At 34.7% G+C, this 12547-nt stretch overlaps 1 protein-coding gene across 4 annotated transcripts in view; it reads right to left on the bottom strand.

Moving 5' to 3' along the window:
- Window positions 1-12547, bottom strand: part of LOC145246068 (uncharacterized) — a 74086-nt gene that overhangs the window by 18077 nt on the left and 43462 nt on the right. For all 4 annotated transcript variants that reach the window (XM_080107914.1, XM_080107915.1, XM_080107912.1 and 1 more), the window contains exon 2: window positions 3367-3553. In XM_080107914.1, coding sequence (XP_079964040.1) covers window positions 3367-3542 — 176 coding nt within the window. In that variant the 5' untranslated portion in view covers window positions 3543-3553. The remainder of the gene's footprint in view (window positions 1-3366; window positions 3554-12547) is intronic.

Below are 12547 nucleotides of genomic sequence, written 5' to 3'. Positions count from 1 at the left end.
CCTCTGACCTGAACCTGCTGGGCTATTTCATTTAGTTATACATTGAGAACATCACCAACATGACCTTCCACAACGACAAAGCCAGCCTGATCGCCGCCATCTGCCGAATATTCACTGAGCTCCTGCTAGTGCTTGTGGAAAACAAATGCTCCCAGTTCCGAACCTGTATTGAGGTGGTGATCGAGGCTGGCTGAAGGCAGCTACATTTAGTAGATGTTAGCTCTACTAGATAATCAAGTTATCTGAGTTGACTTTTTTCAATAAAAGTTTTAAAATATAGCTGTAGTGTTGTTTTCTTTAGGGCAACAAATTTATTGTTCCGCCTTGTTTTAAGAGCAGTGGTATATTGTAAAAGTATTTATAGCCCTGCTATTGCACTATCGAGCTATCTGGATGAACTTTGTGCCATAAATATTTGAATACAAAATTGGAAAAATTTTATTTCAAGTATACATGAGAAGAGTTACAACAGTAATGCCTCCTATTCTTTTTATTCTGCTTATTATGATGATTGAACTTATGCATTCATGACCTGAAAGTTCCATCTCTCTATTGCAGATACTGACGGTGTGAGACTCTAAAAAAGCAGCCCCTGCCATGGATGTGCGTGAGAAGCAAACATGCGTCATTGAATTCTTGGCGAAAGTGTATTGAGAATGGTTGTGACTATATAGAAAAATAAATTCTGGGACACAAAAGGTCACTTGTTTTAATAGTACCACTCCTGTTTATGTAGCTTTTCAACCTTTTGAGCTATAAAACAATTGGAGGTATTACTTTTGGAACAACTCTCGTATGACAGTGTGTGCTCCAGACGCCCACGCACAGCCATCATTTATCGCTGGCGAAAGTGCATTGAGAATGGTGATGACTATGTAGAAAAATAAATTCTGGAGCGCAAAAGGTAGCTTGTTTTAATGGCATCACTCTTGTCTTCATTCAAGTAAAAGTCCTAGTACTGAGAAATATAATTTAGTTTTGTTTTTGGTATATCAACCACTTACGGGTTATTCACTGTTGAAGAAAGTTGTTAAATATAATTCTAAGGTAACTATTTATATCCTCAGAATATACTGCTCTCAAAAGGCATTGCAATTGCACATCCCCCTAAATATAGTACTTCTTTCAGAATGAGAGAGAGAGAGAGAGAGAGAGAGAGATTAGTATTCTCTTAACCAAGTAGTTAACTATCTTAATAATAAAGCAGTGGACACAGTGAACAGAGATCTTAGTGGGTCATTTCACTCTTGGCAATTATCAAAGTTTTCCTTTCAGTCATTACAGCATTATTGGTAATCCGTCCCGTGATGTTCCATAGACAAAATTGGTCTGAAACCTTATTTCTTTGTTGATCTTGATGTCCATGTTGACTGATGCCCATTTTACTTTGACCCATTTAACCTCCCTGACCTTGAGGTCATCTCTTCCTACTATCTTTTGTGGAAAACTGCTTTATTTCCCAAACGTTGTGTCAATTTTACCTGTACTTAGTTCGACCCTTGTTAAGGTTAACAGCTATGTTAATAGTTGATGCAATTGCTATCAAACATAGGGCTATATAATATTTTTTATTGCCTTTGTTGATTATTTTTTTTTTTTAATGCTACTTTTTCGTTTTCTTTGTTGGAAATTTTTGACAATCACCAATTTTAAATTCGATCAAGTTCCAATTTAAACTTATGTATTTTCTCACCTTCTGATTGGATAAGTGCTTCGGCATCTTCCAAATGTTTACGTAAATAGCCAAAAACGCTGAATAAAAAGTCATTTTGGTGCCTCTTTGCTAAAATAACGAAATTTTATGGTATCTACTTAATTGTTGTGTCACAGTAATGGAAATATCCAAAAATTACAAAAAATGATAAGGTAGAAAATTAATTTTTAATGAAAACAGTTTTTGAAGAAGATTAACAAAAATTGAGTGTTGCTAAATTTTTAAGCTTTTAGAAAATATTTACTACAATTTGAATTTTCCGTTTTTTTTTTCTTGTTTGTTTTGTAACAGTATTTTCATGCAAATTACCTTGCTTATGGGCTAAGGGTTAGGTGTGGTCGGGGGTGTTGACACTTGGCCGATGTCCCATATGCCCAGAGGGAGGATAGGGTATGTTTTTGTTGGGAAACATTAATTTGGTAACGAATAGTGTAGCTTGACTAGAGAAATCTTAGAAATAAACAATTTGTTTTATGCAAACACAAGATCTCCCATGAAGTTGGTGATATGAAAAAAAAAAATAATTAACACTAGAAGGGGATTTAAAAATACTAATACAATAAAGAAATAAAAGGATCTCATGAGAAAGAAAAAGAAAAAAAAAACAAAGAAAGATCTAGGAGAGAAAAGAGAATTAAAAAGATACAAGGATTAAGAGAAAGAAAGAAAGAAAAGAGATCCAGAAGAAGAAAGAAAAGAGAAGGGAAGAGATGATAGAAGAAGAGGGGGGTAACCTTCAACTGACAGAGAAGGAAGTGCTAATCTCAAAAGACATTTTTGGTTTAACAGATGAAGGACTTGCTTGCTGGTGGTCTAAGAGTATGGACCAGTTTTTGGGCTTTAGCCCAAAAGCTGGATACCTCCCCAAAAGAGCTAAGTGGAAAAGCTCTTCCTCCTCTGACCATCTGAAATAATTCAAGTTGAAAAAAATCCTGCATCTTGAAACCGTTAAGAACCCGAATAGTTTAACTTACGTTTGCACAAAGTGTACCTGAAAATATCTTGTTAATAATTATTCTCATTTATAAGAAAATGATTCCCGAGTTATTGATTATTGAATTGCTTTGATTTGAAAACATTTATTTATAGCACCACCACCACAACCAGCCCAGACCGCATTGAGAGAAGCAATGTACCAGCCCTTCACCAAAGCACTATGAGAAGAACTCAACCACAGCATCTAATGACAAACAGCCAATCCACGATTTAAAAGTGTTGTCACCCAGACTTGAGGTCATGCACATTTTGTGTGCTCTGAACACCAGAGCAGTAGTTCCAGTGACAAGTAAGTGTCTGGTTACTTTTTGAAGAGTCCATCATTAGACGAAGATAAGAGTGTAGCTACGGGAACTTAGGGTTAGCCCCTACGTTTTAGGGACTGGAGACCCCCTAGTTACACAATTGGTCCCATGAAGCAGGATTGAACCAGTCGGGTTATGTTTTTAGCAAAACTTATTTTCATTAATAATTTTCGACCATATTGGTTTTCATAGCTTTTGGATACGTTCATTACTGCGACATGCCAATTAAGTATATACCACTGGTTTTACTTGAAATTCAGTATTCCGATTTTTTAATTCTGCTATTATAACAAAAAAATGGTTGATAAGCTGTACCAGTACCAATAAAAAAAAAACAAAAAAACAACTTACTTTGAGCCATCTGGAAACTCGATGGAGCCTGGTCCAGAAAACAAACCTCGTTCAAACATTCCTTTGTAGTAAGTTTTGTCACCAAATGTGATGCTTCCGAGACCTGTCCTCAAACCAGTGTCATCAAACAATCCGGTGTAGATAGTGCCATCGGGGTATTTGAAGTCAATAGACATTGTTGCTTAGTCTGAAACAAACAAACAAAAAATTTCTTTAAATTGAATTGACATTTTTAAAAATTTTTTATAATGGCTACATTTACTGAAAGACTAATTTTTTTCTCTGTCAGTTTTCAGCCTGAGCAGCAAGTAATGTAGCAGTGATTTATGAAATAAAGATTTATTTTCTCTTGCAAATCAATGTTCCTGCTAAGTGATTGGGCCACACAATGGCCAATCAGCTTGTAGGGCGCATGGATACTAGCTGTTCCCCTCAGGAAATTCTTTAGCCCCATTGGAATCAATAATCGCTCAGCAGAGAGAACCCAGGAAGCATCGAAGAAATGCCCTCTCTCTTTCTCTCTGTTTTTCCTGTCCACTGAACGCTCCAGCATTGACGATCTTAGCCTGAAGATACTGCTGACCGAGTTGCGATAGAATAAAAAAACTTTTAACTTTTCATTTTCTCCACTCGGACACTGTCCAAATTTCTGTCACTGAAATAAACGCTTTCGTAGTTGTTTAAAAAGAGTTGTTTTTTTCTTCCATTTAATATATGTAGAGGTGCAACTTGCACTTCTAAAGATGGGGGACATTATTTGGTAGCTTGTACGGCATACGGATTCCATCTGTTCCCCTAAAAGAAAATCTTCACCCTCTTTTGGAATCATAATCGGTCAACAGAGAGAACCCAAGAAGCATTGAAGAAAGATATCTGTCTTCTCTCTCTCTTGTTTACTGGACGCTCCAGTATTGACGATCTTCACCTGAAGATAATTACTCGCTGACCTTTGACAATCCAAAGAACTTTTTCTTCTCTTTTCTTTTTTTACACAGGCATCACCACATTATCAAGGCCAAGAGGCCACTCGAGGATAAGGGTTAAAGAGTGTACAGTAGAAATTGGACAATATAGTAATCAATTCGGTAAATTTGTTAACTTATATGGAACGGCTCATCAAGAACTTGTTTACGTTAGACTTGAAGACAACCATATTGTAGTCAGCCGGAAAGCAGGAAAACGGAAGACAATTCCATAGGCGTGCAGTTCTAAGAAAGAAGCTTTGTTCATGGAATCTACGTTTAGGTTTAGGCACAGATAAAGAGTGGGGGGAATTAGTGATAGTGTTTTCAGCTAGACGAGTGTTTCTTGTGAAAGTTTGGCGAGGGGGGACCATAGACTTCCACTTTCCTCACTCAGACATTGTCAAAATTTCTGTCACTAAAATAAATGCTTTTGTGGTTGTTTAAAAAATGTTTTTGTCTTTTGTTTCATTTTTTTTTTGTTTGTTTACTACTTAATATATAGAGAGAGGTGCATCTTGCATCTCTAAAGATGGAAGGGTGTAATTTGGTAGCTCTATTAATATATAGAAATACATCTTGCATCTCTAAAAAAGAAAAAAACACACCTGATGATGACGTTATATAATCGAAACTAAGTTGATTTTAAACAAATAAATATATTTTTATTTCTTTTTTTTTCGTTTTTTTATGTTGTTTTTTATTTATTTATTTTTTTAATTTTGCTTTTTATTTTGCTTTTTCATTTTATTTTATTTTTTTTCTAGAAAAAAAACTTCTGTATTGTACTGGCTTTTTAAACTTACATATTTCAATTCAAATTTAAACAACACTTAAATCAAGGGAAACAAAAAATCACTAATTCATTTCATGAGAACCACGCGTCTCTCCTGATTTGAAGATTTGGATGAAAAAAATTTTTTTTTTAAATCCTTGTTGAAGAATACATAGACTTTACTTTTCTAGTATCACCATGCCACGAGGAAGGAAGAAGAAAAAAAGACAAACTGATTCTATTCCTGATAATGACGTTATATCATCTAAACTTAGTTGATTTTAAACAAATAAAATGTTTATTTAAGTGCTGTATTGGCTTATAAACTTGATAAGAAGCCAATACAATACTTAAATGGCATTTCATACAAGGAATCATGCCATCAACAGTGAAGTCGGCAGAAAGGTCATTATGATCACAGTGAAACAGGAAACTCAGATGGTATGGGCATGCAACACTGTCAGAAGAACTTGCAAAGACCATCAAGATCAGGGGAAAAAAGATGGGGCAGACAGATGAAGAAGTGGGCTGACAACATCTTTGATTGGACAGAGAAAAAGCTTTGATGTTACCCAAGCGCTCGCCAACAACTGCAATAAGTGGAACCAGCTGGTTCACCCTTCATCCACCATATAGTGCTCTTATGACTCCGATGGATTACGAGACCAAACGAAATAATTTTTTCTTCTTTTTTTTTTTATAAGCACCATATTTGAATTTCATCTTGTCTAACATTAATTATATCAGTTTATAATCATCTTTTAAATAAAAGGCAGGAATACCAAACTAGTGATTGCTCATCAGCAATACTAAGTGGTGTTCCCTGGAGTCAGAGTGACAATATTTCCCACATTTCCATCCTTCTCTATTTCTTTTGACAAACATTTTACAAACTTGTGACTTTGAAGGATTGACAATAATCAAGACAATACGGTGGTATAGTTACAAGAGTGTATTTATTTCATATGCATAACACCATAATCACGTTGATACACCGGTTCCTGCTAGATCACTGAAGTTAAGCGACGTTGAGCCTGATCAGTACTAAATGGGTGACCATTCAGGAATACCAAGTGCTATGTATCGACATTGTTTGTGGTCATCCTGGACTTCTCCCTGACACCAGAAAATAGTTGTGATGATAACAGTCCGGAAATAAATAAGTAAATAAATAAAAAAAAATTAAAAATTGCTCATCAAGAATTCAAGTAATTCTTACGTAGTCGATAGAGAGAGAGAGAGAGAGAGAGAGAGAGAGAGAGAGAGAGAGAGAGAGAGACGGATGGAGAATAAATGAGTGAGTGAGAGAGTGATATTTTAGAAGTGTGGTTGGAGATTGTGCAATCCTTGCTTCACAATTACATACGCAGCTACAATTATTCGTGATCTCTCAAGGCAGACAAATGATAGTGTATTTATTTCATTTTACTTCTGTCGAAGTTCTTAAAAATCAAGAGGTCCCTTTCTGGGGCTAACATTTGATCTCTGTATGAAATGTATAGAGATTCAAATATTTTATTACAGTTCGTTTATCTCTCAAACGTTGAGTTTGTAAAGAAGTTCATAAAGAAGTTTGTAAAGAAGTTCATAAAGAAGTTCATAAAGAAGTTTGTAAAGAAGTTTATAAAGAAGTCCATAAAGAAGTTCATAAAGAATTTCGTAAAGAAGTTTATAAAGAAGTCTGTAAAGAAGTTCATAAAGAAGTCCATAAAGAAGTTTGTAAAGAAGTCCATGAAGAAAATCATAAAAAAGTTTGCAAAGAAGTTAGCAATATGAGGATTGTTCCAAAAGGTAAAACCAACTATTTTTAACTCAAAAACTAAAATATTGAAGAGATATAAAGACATGATTGGTACCATTAAAACAAGGGACCTTTTGTCCTCCATAATTTATTTTTCTACATAGTCACCACCATTCTCAATGCACTTTTGACAGCCCCTTTTGATGCCTCAGTTGTAAAAGTCTGGAGTACGCTGTGTCACTCACTTTTTTCGCCACTCTGAAATCAACAAACCCATCTCCTAACTAAGCTGAAATCAGCTGCATCGACTTCATAAACATTCAAAGGCGCTGCTAAATTTTGTTCAGTTCAATTTTTTCTGCATGGAAGAATTCAATGACACATCGCTGCTTCTGACACATGTCTATGACAGGCGTCGTTTTCTTAGAGTCTTACGCCGTCAATATTTACAAGAGAGAGAGGAAACTTTGCTGCATCCTCCGTGTATGCTGGCTCTTATAAATATATCTTGTATATTATATTCCTCTGAGCCTGTCTGTTTATCCGTTCCACTTTTTCTCGGAAACTACTAAGCCGATCTGGCTGAAATTTCTTATGGACTTTTCTTATGTTAAGGTGCTGCGAACTAAGTATTATGGTATCCATTTGATGCACAAGTAGGAATTAATGAGGATTAGTCATCATAATGCCAAATTTACTCTAGAAGTTTTCTTGAAAACTACTGGTTGACCTGTTTGAAATTTTGTATGAAGAGATGCAGAGAACAAAGTATTATGGCATGTGCTCGATGCAGTTAGGGATTAATGATATTTAATGTAAAAATGAACACAAATTTAACCATATTCTTTTTTTTATATTCCATTTTCACCCCAAACAAGGCACAGTGCCACTTTGATGTAGGGGACATAAATTACAGGGATACTATGCAGGGAGTTGAGTAGCAAGATGTCCATTCACATTACACTTGAACTTCTGCATGTCAGTACAGTTGGGAAAACAGGAACCCGGAAGGGAGTTCCAGAGTCTAGCAGTTCTGAGAAAGAAACTATTAGAGTAGAAGGCTTTCTTACATTCAACTATCAATTTGACAAAGTACTCATTAAAAGCCAATGGGCCATAACTTTTGCCAATTTTAACAGACAAAAAGTCTAGTGTATGTACGAGTGCTTGTGTGTGTGTGTGTGTGTGTGTGTGTGTGTGTGTGTGTGTGTGTTCATCAACGTTTCGTCTTTATTGCAAGACTTCCTCTGGATGAATGAAATTAAGAAAACAAAATACCATGAACACGTAACTTGGTTTGTTCCATTTTTTATCTCTCTATTTCGTCAGAATAGTATGTCCAATATTTGAGAGAGAGAGAGAGAGAGAGAGAGAGAGAGAGAGAGAGAGAGAGAGAGAGAGAATAAAATGAAGCCCATTAATTTTTTAATCCCCAAAGTCTTTTTTTTAGTTCATAGAACGACACCTGATATTTGAAAATTAATTTCATATCTTTCCTCCATGAACTCATCAGAAACTAGAAAGTTCTCTTTCAGAAAAAAATATGTAGTGATGCAATGCATTCAACAAAAATTAAATAAAAAAAAAGCAAGCAGTTCTCATCGATTACATCTCCACTTATAAAGAGACTGCGCTTTCCACCCAGAAAGGCAGCCATCTTGTTTTATAAAATGAAAGTTGTAAAAAAACATGCGTAACACAACTCGATTAAAAACTGTCAGAAAAGTTAATAATTCACAAACAAATGTACGTACATAGTTATTTTTTTTATTATTTTTTATTTTTATTTTTTGTGTTTTTTTAATTTACTTTTAAATTTTTAACTCTCAAACAACTATTTCCTTTTCCACCTTTTGTCCTTTTCGATAAAAAAAACTATTTTCCTTGTGATTTATATAGACCTCTGATGAGGTGTTTGGTCAATCTATACCATTAATTTTTTTTAATGTAATGTAGTGGATAATTACATTGAAAAAAAAAAAGAAAATAAAATTTTAAAAAATAAATAATAATAATAATATATACCGCTCCCCATGTGGGGGTACCAAATTGGTTAAAGGGAAAATTATTCCCAGCTCACATTTAGGTAAAAATGCGCTTTTGTAAATAATTAAATTCACTCAAAACATATCGCTAAAACCAAAACAAACAACATTTATATATATATATATATATATATATATATATATATTGCTTTCTCAATTTGAAGTTAATTTATTAAATTGACGTGAACACTAGAATACTTCAATTAAAAGTCAAATATGAACAGGTAAAATTACAGAGGAATAAAAGGCGAATCAAATGACATATGGGTTGTTTAAACAGTTACATTCAATTTAGCTTAAATTTACGGTTTTTGAAAAAATGACAAGTGCATATTTTTATTCATATAGACAAATATTACATAGCCGCTACACTGAACATGCTAATGTTTCGGACAATTGGTTGACAAGAACAAAAAGTCCTCGTTAGGCGTAATAAAGCTTATGAGCCACTGAAGACGTCTGGTTCTCAAATGTAAGAAATAAAATATATATTTTTTTTTAATAAAAATAAAATGTTAAATTTAAAAGGAGGGGTGGTAGGTTAAGTGACATTTTAGACTCCAAACATAGAAAGTGATGGGGGGGGGGAAGAGAACGTCAAGGCTTAACAGTATAAAAAAGAGGAATAAAAATGAAAAGAAAAGGAAAAAAATATTCAAAATAGTAAACAGTGTGTGTGTGTGTGTGTGTGTGTTTCATTTTACTTCACATGAAATCAAGGAGCCCCCCCCCCTCCTTCCTGGGATTAACACTTGATCTCTACATGATATATTCAAATATGCCATTAAAGTTCACTTTCCCTTTCAAAAACCGAGTTAATAAAGAAGTTGAGAAGGTAATTTTCATTTGTCCAATTGACCAATCAAATATGCTCTACTATACCCTTTTTTATGGTCTCTTAGTTTTACTGGATTCCAAGATAAGAATTCATCTATTCTGGTGGAGTATCTAGCTATGTGCTGTTACTTGAGGCAACACCATTTGCAGAAGGTACACTATTCCTCATAAAAGTCAGTGTGGGCTAGCCATACAGAGGAGATCTTATTCAGGCCGTGAATACTATGTGATTTTGAATATTTAGTCAGGGTTGTAGGGCAAAGTATCTTCATGCCAGATTGTCCTGACAAACCACTGTACAGAGAGATGTTAAATCCTTGAGGATAGTGTCTAGTGGGCATTCAAGTTCCCTTCAGAAAAAATAAAAATATACAAGAAATAAAGGTTACCGTAATCAGTTAAATTGTTTTGGTTTTAAAGTAGGTTTTATTGAGCTTTATTTAATCTAAAAATTTCAGTTTTTTCCGATCGGATTTGAAAAAAAAAAAAAAAAAAAAAAAAAAATGGCGGCATCGGAAGAAGCAAGTATCATTTTGAATTCAAGGTTTACAGGTGCTTTGAATTTTTTGGGTATTTTTTTATGAGAGTACTCAGCGTAGTATAAACACCCCAACCTCCCCATGTTAAGAATAGATTTCAGAATAAACGCCCCCAACCTCCCCATGTTAAGAATGACTTTCGGAATAAACACCCCCAACCTCCCCATGTTCAGAACTGCTTTACAAATAAACACCTCCAACCTCGAATGCTGGGTACTCTTGTAAAAAATACCAAAAAAATTCAAAAATGAGGCTTGCTTTTTCCAAAGAAGAACACGCCGCCATTTTTTTTTTTCAAACTCGCTTGGAAAAACTGAATTTTTGAGATTAAATAAAAAGCAATAAAAACTACTTGAAAACCAAAACAAATGAGCCAGGTAGGTATAAAATTAACTTTTATTGACTACGGTAACATTCATTTCTTGTATATATTTATTTTTATTTTTTTGTATAGTTGTTTGTTGGCTTCTCTGTTAAATTACCGTTCTATCTCTGTTGCAGATATTGATGGTGATTGACTAAGAAAGTAACCCTTGTCATGGACATGTGTCAGAAGCAGAGATGGATCATTGAATTCCTAAGAAAAGTGCATTGAGAATGATGGTGACTATGGTAAAAAAAATACATTCTGAAGCATAAAAAGTCACTCGTTTTAATGGTACAACTTCTGTCTTCATAGCTCTTCAACTTTTTGAGTAAAAAAAAAAAAAAAAAATAAGAGGCTTTATTTTTGGAAAAAAACCCCGTAAAATAATGAGTGTGTGTGCGTGTGCATATTTGAAAAAAAAAAATTAAATTTAAATCGATTTTTTTTTTCCTGAGTAGCAAATCGCTTCTTTATATATTTATTTATTATTTTCTTTTTTGTTTAAATTTTTATTTACTCAGTTGTTCCGGCGGCATACACTTCGTCGCATGACACTGACATTCACCCACCAATTTTCAAAGCTGATTTGATTGGTATAATCCACAAGAAGGAACGAAAATGGTGAGATAATTCTCATGAAAGGCGGATTAAGCAGATTAATGAACATGACAAACGACCTGCCCAACGGCTTGACTGGTTAGCCACTAGTCGAAACGATGAGTTGGGCTGGGCACATACCTGATTATGAATAGCTTCTTCTTTTTTTTTTTTTACCTTTTGTTAAGTGAAACTAAAATATTATATTGATTTTCCGGGTGTAACCATTGCGGATTAGATTAGATCGTGTGTGTATTCTACTGTTGGTTCATTAGATGCATTCTTGCATCTCTATGAGAGAGAGAGAGAGAGAGAGAGAGAGAGAGAGAGAGAGAGAGAGAGAGAGAGAGAGAGAGATGTGTGTGTGTGTGAGAGAGAGAGAGAGAGAGAGTGTGTGTGTGTGTGAGAGAGAGAGAGAGTGTGTGTGTCTCTTTTTTTATTTGCTTATCTTTTTGTTCTAGTTGGGGATGAGGCATCCTATCTGATGCCAGACATTGACCCACTATCTCATACATTCCGACCGAGAGATCTTTTTAAGATTCTAACCGCCTTTTTTTTTTTTTAAGTGCAATTGTTTGTATGTCTCCTGCACTTAGTTCACCGGGTATATTTACCAGGTAGTTTTTTGAATTCTTTTTTTTATGAGTCGAGTTGCTCCTATAATTGCTTGAAATGATGGAGATCTTCCTAAGATTCCAGTTTCTTTTCATGCCGTACACAACACACTCAACTCTGTTTAACCCAGCGTCATTGGAGACACTAACTTCTACTAAAGTTGCTTCTTTAGCCTCCTTGTCCTAAATCACTATGTCAGGTTTAATGGCTCCGTTCTCAAGGTACATAGCTCTAGAAATTGCATAGTCAGAATGAAGGGTGTATAACTTGATGAGCCGTTCCCCTTAAGTAATCCAATTTACCAAACTTACACTATTAACGATTGGCTACTGTACACTCTTTAATCCTTATCCTTGAGTGGCCTCTGTGCCTTGATAAGTGGTGACTCCTATGTAAAAAAAAAAAAAATATTATTTCCAACTGTTCTTTCTCGTATATATTTTCAGGACTTGCTGCTGCATTCAATATTCAACCTTTTTACAGATCCTCCAGTGCAGGTATTTGCAAACCCCATCGTGTCGAATGTGTGTTTGTATGCGTACACAAAAATCTCCATCAGGTTAACGGATATTTCCTATGCAAGTATATACATAAAGCAAACTTTGGGCTTGTATTACTATGCACAGAGATTTGAAAAAGTGGTCAAAAATCAAATATATAACAAATAAATGTTATCAAAGGCAAAATAAGTTACTCTTCTACC

This window comes from Euprymna scolopes, chromosome 23 (genome assembly GCF_053919585.1).
Source record: "Euprymna scolopes isolate OS-2025 chromosome 23, ASM5391958v1, whole genome shotgun sequence".
Classification (NCBI taxonomy): domain Eukaryota; kingdom Metazoa; phylum Mollusca; class Cephalopoda; order Sepiida; family Sepiolidae; genus Euprymna; species Euprymna scolopes.
The sequence above is the reverse complement of the archived record's forward strand: the minus strand, read 5'-3'. Positions and strand labels throughout refer to the sequence as shown.